This window comes from Mus caroli, unplaced genomic scaffold, assembly GCF_978045245.1.
Source record: "Mus caroli unplaced genomic scaffold, Mus_caroli_1 scaffold_7, whole genome shotgun sequence".
NCBI lineage: Eukaryota > Metazoa > Chordata > Mammalia > Rodentia > Muridae > Mus > Mus caroli.
In genome coordinates, this window is record NW_028227262.1 from 59,515,464 (window position 1) to 59,528,848 (window position 13,385).

Sequence of the window (13,385 nt, forward strand, 5' to 3'; positions counted from 1 at the left end):
CTTAGAGGTGTGCCAAGGGAGCTCAGTGAAAAGTTTGAGCCCAGCTCACACAAGACAAATGTTACCCAACAGAGTAGACTCAACTCAACAGGTAACATGTTCCAGTGGGATCCCACATGTTCTTGCTCTCCAGTGGAAAATTGTCACTGACAGTCACTAAAATTACAAGCTGCAGAGATGCTTTAAAGACTCCCTGTACCTAAGCCTGTGCTGGATCTCCTCAGGCTCAGACTCCACCTGCCCCACCCCTTCCATCTGAGTAAGAGCCCTGAGTAAGCACAGAATCAGAAGGTGGCTGGGACCCAGGCAGGCTGTGGGAGAAGGCGCTCTGGAGCTGCAGGGGGAGTTTCAGCCTCTGCCATGGGGATGCTGAGTCTGAAGGCCCTCAGCACAGGGTACTGTATGCTGCACCAAGTGCATTTTCATCCTGGGGTATTCATTTTTTATGGTCCTAAACAAACCTAATTTTTAGAAGATGTCTGTTAATTTTAATTTCAATTTAATTTCCTGAGCTAATTACTAAATTTACTTAATCATACATAACATATATGGTATAATTTCCAGAGGATTTTAGAAGCAATGTTTTTTGTATGTGTCTTGGAATGTACTGATGTTTTGATTTCAAATTTAAGGATATAATTTTGCTTCTCTTAATTATGTACCATAAAGGTAATGGTGTTGATATACTGCCTTCTATAGAGTGAATACTTAGAAGTTCTAAAAGCCTTTGAAAAAGAAATGGGTGGTATGTTCCAACCTCACCTAACAGAGTGCCCCATGCTGAACTGTATAGACTGGAATTTTCTTAAGACCCATTACATTTCATGTTTAACTTCATAAATTATGTCATCCACTATCCTCATTCTGTCTGGTATGATTGGTCACCTGAGCCACTGTGGTGATGAGGTTACAGGACATGGATTGTTAGTAAATAGTGAGTATGGTCCTAATAGACATGATATTTGTGTTCATTAATCATTTATGTGTTCTAGTCATTGAATAAATATGCTTTTTATTTTTCTGATAATACAAATGCATTGGGAGGGAGGGCAGAGCTGATTAGCAGGAAAGCCCAGCCTCTCAAGAGTCATCACTGGGTGATAAGGGAAGGAGGTTGTGCTGCAGCACTGTGCAGGGTTCATGTTGATGGCTGGAGCCTGTGCTATGGTGCCTCGCTGTGGTATCTGTTCATTCTGTTTCTGTAGGTTTATTTCGAAACACCAGGTACCACTCTCACTGCATGACTAAGGAAAAAAAAACACAGCTACAAAGCTTTAAGATTTCAAACACAATTCTTACACAGTCTTTCAAAAACAGCTGCCCTTCCTCAGCCTAAGGGCTCTTCATGGTTTGCCCATCACATTTCCAAAGTTCATTCATTTTTCACATCTCTGGAAACAGTGTTGGCATCTGCTGGGTGATTTACTTGCCTTCCACAATACACCAGCTATCTCTCCGTAGTTTCTTTCTAGGTTTAACTGATGATTGTGCAGAAGGTAGACATCCTGACTGAGTAACCTCACCTTCAAACTGTTGACCCATGCCACCTACCAAATCCTGCTTTGTGATGATCCTAGCTGTTACTGGTGTCCATGATTTTGGTAACTGTGTAATGACACAAAGGCTAAAACCAGGGCTTCCTTGATATAGGGGGCTTCAATTTTTCTGCTTTGAGCAGCCACAGCCTTAACAATCAACTTTGACTGAAGACTTCTCAGGTTCCTCTTTGTCATTTCTTGTTCCATATATGATTCCTTTTGTAATCTGCCCAAATGCCTTCTTTCCTTTCCTTTCTCCCCAGTGTAGCCTCTTTTAATGGGACCTGTTTCAGAAACCAGTGATCTTCCCTGGTACTATATACACTATGTACAGAATTTTATGCCTCTTGAAAGAAGCCTTTTAGCCGGGCGTGGTGGCGCACGCCTTTAATCCCAGCACTCGGGAGGCAGAGGCAGGCGGATTTCTGAGTTCGAGGCCAGCCTGGTCTACAAAGTGAGTTCCAGGACAGCCAGGGCTACAGAGAAACCCTGTCTCAAAAAACCAAAAAAAAAAAAAAAAAAAAAAAAAAGAAAGAAGCCTTTTTTGATACATGGTGCAAAATGCAATCACAATGCATGGTGCAATAGATTGTCCCAGGTCTGTCACAGCTTACTGGTTCATGCCCTCTCCGATAAATGAGTGTCCTTTAATTCTGCAGATCAGAGAGTATGGATCCTCTCTTCCAGTCTCCTAACCCCTGCTCAGCCAGGAAGGTGTGAGGTGCTGAGGCTCAACTGAGAAGGGACAAGCTAGAGATTTCCTTTTTTGCTTTTATCTGAGGAGGATTCATACTCACCAGAGAGTTTTCTGTAGAAATTATACACCTGTCTAGAATTTGCATGTCTTAATGATTCTTTTGTTGTTTATTTTTTCAAATCATGGACTCTCTGTGTAGCCATGGGTGTCTTAGAACTCACTCTGTAGACCAGTTAGGCCTTGAACTTGAACATCCACAAACCTCTGTCTGAAGTGCTAGATTTCAGGTATCTGCCACCACTGCTTGGCACTTGATTTTTATGATATAAAATTATATAGAATTGTATGGTCAGTGAAATTTGCAGGTATCAGGATGACTAGAGAAGTGTTATCTGTATTGATTCTGATATACAGGTATTCCTGATGGCAAGCACTCACATCAATATGTTTTCTCTTTGCTCCTATGGAATTATACCTCCAGAAAGATAAGGTTTTCCAGTGCTTTCAAAGCCAGAATCCCTGAAGCTATGATGTTGAAAATATCACTGAGGAGTCACAGACTCTATACCTTCCAGACTTTCCTAAGAGCTTCAGTTTTGTAGGGCTGAGTTTTCTGAAGTGACCCTGACACTAGCACAGCCTGCACCTGCTCTGCAGTGCTGACAGCACACTACCTGGATCCTCTGACAGGGTGATCTATGTTTGTACATAAAGTTCAAGTTCCTTTTCGTTTCTTTTCTATTTTCTTTGTTCCTGCTTCTCCTTTCCTCTACTCTTATTTACTCTTTCATTTTCTGTGTCGCTCGGTGTAGTTATATAAAAATGCACATTTCCAGAAACAATGTGAGAGAAATCATTTTAGAATTCTCATACCTCTTGTTTAGCTGGTGCCAATGAGAACCTGATGCCAGCTACTACTTTAAACTCCACAGGTGTTTAAAGCATTTACCTGCCACTCAGTGAAAATCGATCACAAAATGACATCCAGAGTGTGTGCTCCATGTAGCATATGTCCCATAAATCAACTGCCAGTTTTCTTTGTCATTGGGAAATAGAAGTATATCTTTCTACACCCTACTATGTTCTGAAGCTTGTGACTAGGATTTAAAAAACAAATGCATACGTTTTAAAAAGAACTTCACAATAAAATGACACTGATTAAGCACCATTCCCTCTCTATATATGACATAAATAGAATACATGATCCATAATTTTATAAAGGATTATCCTTTTCTAAAGTAGCTACATATTTTTATTTTCAGGAAGACTGCTCTGCTAAATGTTTTCACCAACTACCTGCTTCTGGTCTAATGCCTTAACCAATACCCTGTAGTTGTGAATTTTTATCAATTTTACCCCTCCTTAATTTCTTCCATTACAATATCCCATGCTCTAAATAAGTATAGAACAATTTCACCCACAATCTTGACTTTCAGTGGTAAATTTTTACTCTATAATAGAAACTTGTTTACAAAGTTACATGCCCCATATGCTTGGTGCTGTGCTATGTAGTTTCATTTTAACTTGACACAGGCTAGGGTTATTTTAGAAAAGGGAGCCTCAACTGGGAAAATGCAACCACTAGACTGGCCCATGGGCAAGCACCTTTTAAATATTCTTGGTTGATGATTGATTTGATATGGGAGGGCCCAACTCACTGTGAACATTTCCACACCTGGGATGATGGTCCTAGATTCCTTGAGAATGTAGATTGAGCAAGGTATAAAGAGCAGTGCAGTCAACAACAATACTCAATAGTTCCTGCCTCCAAGCCTTTATTTTGTGTTTTTAATCAACTTCCCTGAATGAAAAATTACAAGCTGTTTGGTGACATAATCCTTTTCCCTGAGTTGCTTTTGATCATGCTATTTTATTACAGCAACAGAAGGCATAACCAAGACAGGAATTGGTACTAGGATATGGGGTTTACTGTGACAGGCATGACCATGTGATATTTGGAAATTGAGGAAGGATTAGGAAACTTTCCGTTGTAGGATATATAGAATGCTGATATCTTAGTGGAATATTCTGTGTGGTCTCAGAATATAATGCTGAGACCAGTGCAGATGATGAAGACTTGTCATAGGAAGATCAAGAGGGAAGTTTGAGAGTCCCTTAAAGATTCTATGAGGATAATTTGTATTTTAAGTTAAGAACCAATAAAGTGAATTGTTTCCCTTGCTGGAACAATTAAAAACCTTCTGAAAAGTGTTTTCTTGGGATCAGCACAGAGACACACTGGTTCAGATATGGTTGAGGTTGCATCCCCTGCTCGCATTGAAGTTGGTAGCTTAAGAATCTCTCAAGTTGTACTGGTTCTGAAAGCAGGGACGAAGCAGGGAGTGACAATGCATCTTGTCACCTCTGGCTGGGTTCAAGTACCTACAGAGAGTCAAGAAGAGATTGTGGGTGAATCTTCAGCCCACTTGAAATACAGATTCAAATAATCTGAGATTTCAACATCAAGAGACATAGATTAAGAAGAGCAGTAGCTGATGTGGGGTTAGGCCAATTTTTTTCAAGTCTACCAGACAATCTGTCTGGTAGAGCTATGTAAAGTGTTCCCAGCACTATGGAGGAGCCGAGAAAATTGTTACTGAATCCCAAAGACTTGACACAGTTTTACACTTTTGGACTTTGTTGAATTTGATTGTGACTGTGCCCTGGTTCTTCTTTTAGGGAACAAGAAAATATTTAAGGTATGAGTTACATTACAGTGGCCTAGAATTAAGAGACTTTGACCTTTTAAATGGATGGATTTTGGAGTTTCGTGGAGACTTTGGAGTTTTACACAGTCTAAATGTATTTTATAGAAATTATAAAAATGTAAGAGAACTCGATTATTTTATAGCCTGAAAATTTTGGAGAGGCTTTGCATGTTGAACATGATTTGAAAATTAAGGGAGGCATACAGAACATTTAAAGTATATCAAATTTTTATATTAAAATGTTTATATTAGTATGATATATTGGAAACAAAAGAAGAGACAACATTAACAGTCTAACATTGTTGTTTTTTATGTCAACCTGAGAAGGGTTTGTTTTGTGCCAGCTATTTTGGTTTGTTTGTTTCTTTGTTTGTTTTGACTCAAGGTAAATAATTTAGAGTGGGAGAAGGTAATACCGGTTCAGATAATTCCCCCAGCATATTGAAATGGGGGCATATTTGTGATGAATTTCCTTGATTTGTGATCTTTTGAGAAATCCAACTTCAGTGTGAGAATAGGCCCTGACTGGTAGATAGTTAAGAATTCAGACAAGGAAAGCCATGAACCCAAAAGTCTGTAATAGCACACCTCCATGATTATGCATCAGCTCCTACCTATAGGCCTCTGCCTTAAGTTCTTCCCCCAACTACCCTGGATAATGTATTATTAGCAGTAACATGCAATAAAGGCATTCCTACCAAACAGGACTGATCATGGTGATTTACTAAGTAAATGTCTAATCAGGAAACTGTAGCAATCCTACAGCATATACAACACATTGAAAAATATAAAATTGTACTTGGCATGTCAGGAATCTAGAGAAGTATCAAACATCATTTATTGAAATAGGGTGTGTAGACTCCTATAGAGCCTGTCTTTAAAGACTCTGTTGTACTATTTTACATTATTCTGTAATAAGGGATAATCCAAACTCTTTTAATTGTAATTCTATTTCATCTAGAATTCACATCCTGAAGGAAGACTGTGGAGAGCCGTGCCGTGAGCAATCGCCATTACAAGATGGCACTGGCTTCTGCTGTGCCCAACTAGTAAACAAGCCTTGGGCGCAGGTGCGAGAGTGAAATCACGCCAAGTCACTGCCCATCTCGGGGTGTAGTAACAAATCAGGTGCTGACACGCCACGCTGAGGGATATATAAGCAGCACCATTTTCCAGGTTCTGGGTCTTCCCTCCTGAAGAAGCAATAAAGCTTTTGCTGCAGAAGAATCCGGTCGTCCAAGTGTGTTCTTGCCAGCAAGAACAATAGCTCGGGACAGAAGACATGGAGTAAGCTCCTGCAAACATTTGCCCAATTTGTTCTTCTCTTGGAAGATGTTCTAGATTGAGATTAGAAACATGCAAAATGAAGAAACAGAGTATCATTCAAAGACTGAACTGTAAACCTGAGTTCTATGGAAAGGACTCTACTGCAATGTTCTGCTGTTTCTAATTTATTTATATTTAATATTCTGTTTCAAGCAGGGATGAAACTGACCAGTTACCATCTCTCCAGGATCACAAACATGAGGCACTGCATGAGAAAACCAGCAAGTGAAATACGTACAGAGACCATCTTGTACTGCAACACTGCCATGTTTGGTGTATGAACAGATTGTTCTTATATACCTAGTGCCTACCTGACCTGGACACAGGGCTGTGTATATGTTCTTGAGGAGGTGACTGGAGCTTCAGACTATTCTAGGTCATACTTAGTTATAATAGCAGATTGTGGTTTGAAGGAAAAACAGCTGGATTCACAGATCACAACTCCAACATTTGATATGTAAATATATTAAGGAATTTGATTTTAGTTTACTGAGTAAAGATAGCCCCAAATAGAATAGATCCATAACCAATACACAGGACCTCTTTCATTGGAAAGGTCTGTTTGTTTGTTTTTTTTTTTCACAAAATTCTCCTCATTCAAACTCACCCAAAATACTAAAACTCTATCTGTAATGTTGCTGAGGGTAAGGATGTTGTTGATGAAAACCAAGTATGATGCTGTTCCTGCTCCAGGAAAAATTACACATTCTAAATAAGAGAATCCATAATCTAAGATGTGTGCAGTGTTTAATGTTGAGGGAGCTCACACACTGACACAGCCACCATAGGACACAGGATACAGCCATGGCTCAGCTTTGAACAGCTATAATGATCTGGGTGTGTGAGGTGCAGCTGAGATCTTCAGTGGATTATGCTGAGGGGAGCAGAGTTGCCAAGGAGGGATGAGTGAGATTCTATTCTTTTCTACACAGTCAATGTTCTCACATACAATGAATAAGAACAGCAGACTACACACTCATTCTATCATAGGGAAAACATTTTTCTCTGAAATTGGCATTGGGATCTCAGGCAACAGCTTCCTTCTTCTCTTCCACATCCTCAAGTTCATGCGTGGGAACAGGCCCAGACTCACTGACCTGCCCATTGGTCTCTTATCCCTAATCCACCTACTGATGCTTCTGGTTGCAGCATTCATAGCCACAGACATTTTTATTTCTTGGAGGGACTGGGATGACATCACATGTAAATTCCTTGTGTACCTGTACAGAGTTTTGAGGGGTTTCTCCCTTTGTACCACCAGCATGTTGAGTGTGCTCCAGGCCATCATTCTTAGTCCCAGAAGCTCCTGTTTAGCAAAGTTCAAGCATATATCTCCTCATCACATCTCAGGTGCCATTCTTTTCCTGAGTGTCCTCTATATGTTAATTAGCAGTCAACTCTTGGTATCAATCATTGCCACCCCCAATTTGACCATGAATGACTTTATTTATGTTACTCAGTCCTGCTCTATTCTACCCTTGAGTTACCTCATGCAAAGCATATATTCTACACTGCTAGCCATCAGGGAATTCTTTCTTATTAGTCTCATGGTCCTCTCTAATTGGTACATGGTAGCCCTCTTATGCATGCACAGGAAACAGACACAGAATCTTCATGGAACCAACCTGTCCCCCAAAAAATCCCCAGAGCAAAGTGCTACCCAGACCATCCTGATGATCATGAGCTTCTTTGTACTGATGACCATCTATGATACCATAGTCTCCTGCTCAAGAATTATGTTCCTGAATGATCCAACATCTTACTCTATGGAACTCTTTATAATGCACATTTATGCCACTGTCAGCCCTTTTGTGTTTATGAGCATTGAAAAACATATAGTTAACTTTTTGAGATCCTTGGGTAAGAGAGTGATAAATTTGAATCTTCATTGATGAGAAGATACTTAAGAAGAGACAATGTTCTGCCATCAGAACTGTCAGTCATGGCATGCTGTCTATGTGCATTGCCAAATGTTGAATATGAAGGTGTTTTTCTGTTAAAATGATATATTTAACTAACATGAGAGCAAAATTGTAACAGAATATTTAACAACATACACTTTGATATATGACAAGAGTGTTTTAAATTTTATTTTATTTTTTATATTATTTCTCAATGAAGGATGCTCTATGGGGTAGTTCTTGCCCATCTAGGTCTTATATTTCCCACACTGTTTGTAAAGTAAGTATGTGACCACTTCACATATGTTTTGATATTTCAATTTTCTGTTATGCATTTTGACAAATTAGGAAAACATTCCTTACTAAAAGTAGTGCTATGATCCAGAAAGAAAAGGAAATTTACACATAACTTTCAAAACAGAATTACGTGGAAAAAGCACATAGTGAGTTGTAGAGCAATACTAAGAATAATAGGATTTAAAATTCTAGGGATTTAAAATAGAAACAACAGTCTAGAATTAACAGAACATATGACCAAAACACAGTCTTTGAATGTTGTGTTATATTATTCTGTCTTTTTGTGCAAGGCAGTTCCAGCACAGTGTGCTGTGGAATGGAGCCCTCAAAAACATGAAGTATGCATATCACACTGGCCAGCCTCCTGGAGGTTCAAGAGTCTACCCCACACCTCTCCTTAAACCCTTTACCTCCTCTTTCGGTCTGCACTTTATTTAGTTTCTGGTAAAATCGGTTGCTTGGGGAAGCTTTAGGCAATTGAGCAAACTCTACTAAGAAGTTTAATAAGTCAGTCAAACATATGTCACTCTAGATTGCTAAAGCAAGGAGAAAGATGGTGCATAAAAATCTTTCAAAAAATTAACTTGGACCTCAACTTTTGGACTGATGTCCCCTGGGCTTATTGTTCCTACACAATTAGCTGATTTCTGGCTCCAGCTTGGTTGTCTCACTATTGGTTGATTACAGCACCTGTGGAATGTAGACAAATCATGACCTTGCTGTGAAAAGTAAGTTAACTCAATGAGAGAAAATTAAGTTTTATGTGGCTTGACAGATATAGGGTGGCAATAGAGTTAGACAGAGACACACAAATGCAATGCCACTTTTAGATTCAAGAAAAAAGTGACATTTTTTATTTTGCTTCTTGGGTAGAGTTTTAATTCAGCAGGGAAACAAGTGCCGTAAATCTGTGTATTTGTGGAACATATGATGTGTATTCACTCACTAGCACTTATTGAGTAACTAGAGCATTCAAATGACATTTTTGTATGTTTTTGGTACTTCCTAATAATAAAGACATATTATCCTCACACAGATATCACAGCATTGTCTCTAGTGCCCCTGAGTTACAGTAAGGAAAGTATTCACTGCACATTAAAAACCTAAGTCCATATGCCCAGCATCCACTTGTCACAAAGAGTAGCAGGCATCTTTCACCTCTAGAAATCTTATGGGCAAATGGGTGGTGAATTCCCAGAATCTCTGTGTTACTTAGCCTGGCCACATAGTAGAGAATAACAAGAGACCCAACAGAAACAAAGTGGAAAGTCAGGACCAGTGTAATAGGTGGAAATCCGGCCTCTACATGCATGCCATGATGCATAGGGGCCTATATTCATGGACATGAACACACATGCACACATGTGCACACAGACACACACACACATACACACACATTTAAATTATTCCACCTATGCAAAATAATTATAATATAAATACACTGGAATATAATTATCAATAATAAAACATTGTGACAATCATGTCTTGCACACCGATTGAATTCCACTCTTTCAACATATGATTCTTTTACTCAGACTCTCCTGGGAAAGCAGACTTCTTGCTGGAGATACTGCCAGCATCATCGTCACTTCTGGCACTGAGCTGCAAAGGCAGCTCCACTGTTGTGTCTCCTGGAGAGAGTTTCCTGTGACTGCAAATGTATGAATGTATATAACAGATCAGACATATGAATATTTTGTATTAGCTGATACCATAAAGAGATGAGCTTGAATCATGCTTTTACATTAAAAGTGAATTATCAAATTAAGTCATTTGTGTTTTCATATAAATGACAGAATGTGTGTCGCTCAATGTTTTAAGAGACCAATTCACAGAAATTTGTGAATGGTAAACACATATTCCGGACCTGGAAAAGTCATTGTTTATACTTGAATAGCACAGAATTTTAGGGTTTTTTTTTATTTTTAATATTTTTATTACATATTTTCCTCAATTACATTTCCAATGCTATCCCAAAAGTCCCCCATAGCGCCCCCCACTTCCCTCCCCACCCATTCCCATTCTTTTGGCCCTGGCATTCCCCTATATTGGGGCATATAAAGTTTGCAAGTCCAATGGGCCTCTCTTTCCATTGATGGCCGACTAGGCCATCTTTCGATACATATGCAGCTAGAGACAAGAGCTCCAGGGTTCTGGTTAGTACATCATGTTGTTCCAACAATAGGGTTGCAGATCCCTTTAGCTCCTTGGGTACTTTCTCTAGCTTCTCCATTGGGAGCCCTGTGATACATCCAATAGCTGACTGTGAACATCCACTCCTGTGTTTGCTAGGCCCCGGCATCGTCTCACAAGAGACAGCTATATTTGGGTCCTTTCAGCAAAATCTTGCTAGTGTATGCAATGGTGTCAGCGTTTAGAAGCTGATTATGGGATGGATCCCTGGATATGGCAGTCTCTAAATGGTCCATCCTTTCATCACAGCTACTAACGTTGTCTCTGTAACTCCTTCCCTGGGTGTTTTGTTCCCAATTCTAAGAAGGTGCACAGTGTCCACACTTTGGTCTTTATTCTTCTTGAGTTTCATGCGTTTAGCAAATTGTATCTTATATCTTGGGTAGCCTAAGTTTTGGGCTAATATCCACTTATCAGTGAATACATATTGTGTGAGTTCTTTTGTGATTGTGTTACTTCACTCAAGATGATGCCCTCCAGGTCCATCCATTTGGCTAGGAATTTCATAAATTCATTCTTTTTAATAGCTGAGTAGTACTCCATTGTGTAAATGTACCATAATTTCTGTATCCATTCCTCTGTTGAGGGACATCTGGGTTCTTTCCAGCTTCTGGCTATTATAAATAGGGCTGCTATGAACATAGTGGAGCATGTGTCCTTTTTACCGGTTGGGACATCTTCTGGATATATGCCCAGGAGAGGTATTGCTGGATCCTCTGGTAGTACTATGTCCAATTTTCTGAGGAACCGCCAGACTGATTTCCAGAGTGGTTGTACAAGCTTGCAATCCCACCAACAATGGAGGAGTGTTCCTATTTCTCCACATCCTCGCCAGCATCTGCTGTCACCTGAATTTTTGATCTTAGCCATTCTGACTGGTGTGAGGTGGAATCTCAGGGTTGTTTTGATTTGCATTTCCCTGATGATTAAGGATGTTGAACATTTTTTCAGGTGTTTCTCTGCCATTCGGTATTCCTCAGGTGAGAATTCTTTGTTCAGTTCTGAGCCCCATTTTTTAATGGGGTTATTTGACTTTCTGGAGTCCACCTGTTTGAGTTCTTTATATATATTGGATATTAGTCCACTATCGAATTTAGGATAGGTGAAGATCCTTTCCCAATCTGTTGGTGGTTTTTTTGTCTTATTGATGGTGTCTTTAGCCTTGCAGAAGCTTTGTAGTTTCATGAGGTCCCACTTGTCAATTCTCGATCTTACAGCACAAGCCATTACTGTTCTATTCAGGAATTTTTCCCCTGTGCCCATATCTTCAAGGCTTTTCCCCACTTTCTCCTCTATAAGTTTCAGTGTCTCTGGTTTTATGTGAAGTTCCTTGATCCACTTAGACTTGACCTTAGTACAAGGAGATAGGAATGGATCGATTCGCATTCTTCTACATGTTAACAACCAGTTGTGCCAGCACCATTTGTTGAAAATGCTGTCTTTCTTCCACTGGATGTTTTTAGCTCCCTTGTCGAAGATCAAGTGACCGTAGGTGTGTGGGTTCATTTCTGGGTCTTCAATTCTATTCCATTGGACTATTTGTCTGTCACTATACCAGTACCATGCAGTTTTTATCACAATTGCTCTGTAGTAGAGCTTTACGTCCGGCATGGTGATTCCACCAGAGGTTCTTTTATCCTTGAGCAGAGTTTTTGCTATCCTAGGTTTTTTGTTATTCCAGATAAATTTGCAGATTGCACTTTCTAATTCGTTGAAGAAGACTTTTAGGGTTTTTAACACAAGGAAATAAATCAAACCTTGGGTAATGGGAGGAGACAAGTTGGCAAAAGAATAAATTACATGTACTGTCTTCATTTTTAATAAGGCACGCTGCCTAAAAAAAGAGTCACAAGTCGACAAAATGGAACGGGATTCAACCACTACAAATAAAAAAATGTCAAGAGTAAATGTCAAGTTTTGTTCTTAAAGTTCAGCATAGACCTGATATTTCATAACTGGCAACCCTGTCCATTAACTGAGACATCCCATGGTGCAGATTCCAGACTAAGGACAGCCTCTGAGTTCTGATAGTTCTAGATGAACTGTAAGACTGTCCACTGTGCAGATTTGAACCTACAGCTTCATTTCCTTGGAAAGCTTCTGTCTTAGGATTTTATTGCTGTGGACAGACACATGACCAACACAACCCTTAGAAGGGAAACAATACATTGGGGCTGTGATAGTCAGGCCTATCACAGCAACACCCCAGTCCCTGGTACCAACTTTCAACATACTTAGGTCATGAACAGACACCATGACCAGGGCAAATCTAATAAGGATCACATTTAATTGGCACTAGCTTACTAATTCAAAGGTTCAGTATCCAGGAGCATAGTACAGAAAGAGCTAGAGCATGCAGCATCCAGGGAGTAATAGTACAGGAAGAGCTGAGAGTTCTACATCTTGTGCCAAAAGCAATCAGGAAAAGATTGCCTTCCAGACAGCTAGGATGAGGGTCTTAAAGACTGTGCCCACAGTGACACACTTCTTCCAAAAAGGCCACCCCTACTGCAACAAGACCATATCTCCTAATAGTGCCATACCTTGGTCCAAGCATATTCAAACCACCACAGCTTCAAATCTCTGAATTAGTCAAAGTCAAAGAAGTCAAGTCCAATAACAATTCTAGACAAACACAGAGCTGAATACATTACATTAAGATGTGGATTTAATGCAAACTCAGAGGGCCCTAGCACACTCAGGATCTTGGGGTCACTGGTGAGTA

At 39.7% G+C, this 13,385-nt stretch overlaps 1 protein-coding gene across 2 annotated transcripts; it reads left to right on the forward strand.

Moving 5' to 3' along the window:
* Positions 1–204: 204 nt before the first annotated feature.
* On the forward strand, positions 205–10,217 carry LOC147003914 (vomeronasal type-1 receptor 42). 2 transcript variants are annotated; one of them, XM_085840342.1, is made up of 2 exons: positions 205–395; positions 5,905–10,217. In XM_085840342.1, the coding sequence occupies exon 2, from the start codon at positions 7,172–7,174 to the stop codon at positions 8,159–8,161; it is 990 nt and encodes a 329-aa protein (XP_085696468.1). In that variant the 5' UTR covers positions 205–395; positions 5,905–7,171; the 3' UTR covers positions 8,162–10,217. The 2 variants fall into 2 exon arrangements, with proteins under 2 accessions (XP_085696468.1, XP_085696469.1); XM_085840343.1 differs by having other exon boundaries at positions 253–272.
* The last annotated feature ends 3,168 nt before the right edge of the window (positions 10,218–13,385 follow it).

Coding starts and splice junctions, on each gene's coding strand:
- LOC147003914 (XM_085840342.1), top strand. CDS start 7,172: ATGAGTGAGATTCTATTCTTTTCTACACAGTCAATGTTCTCACATACA.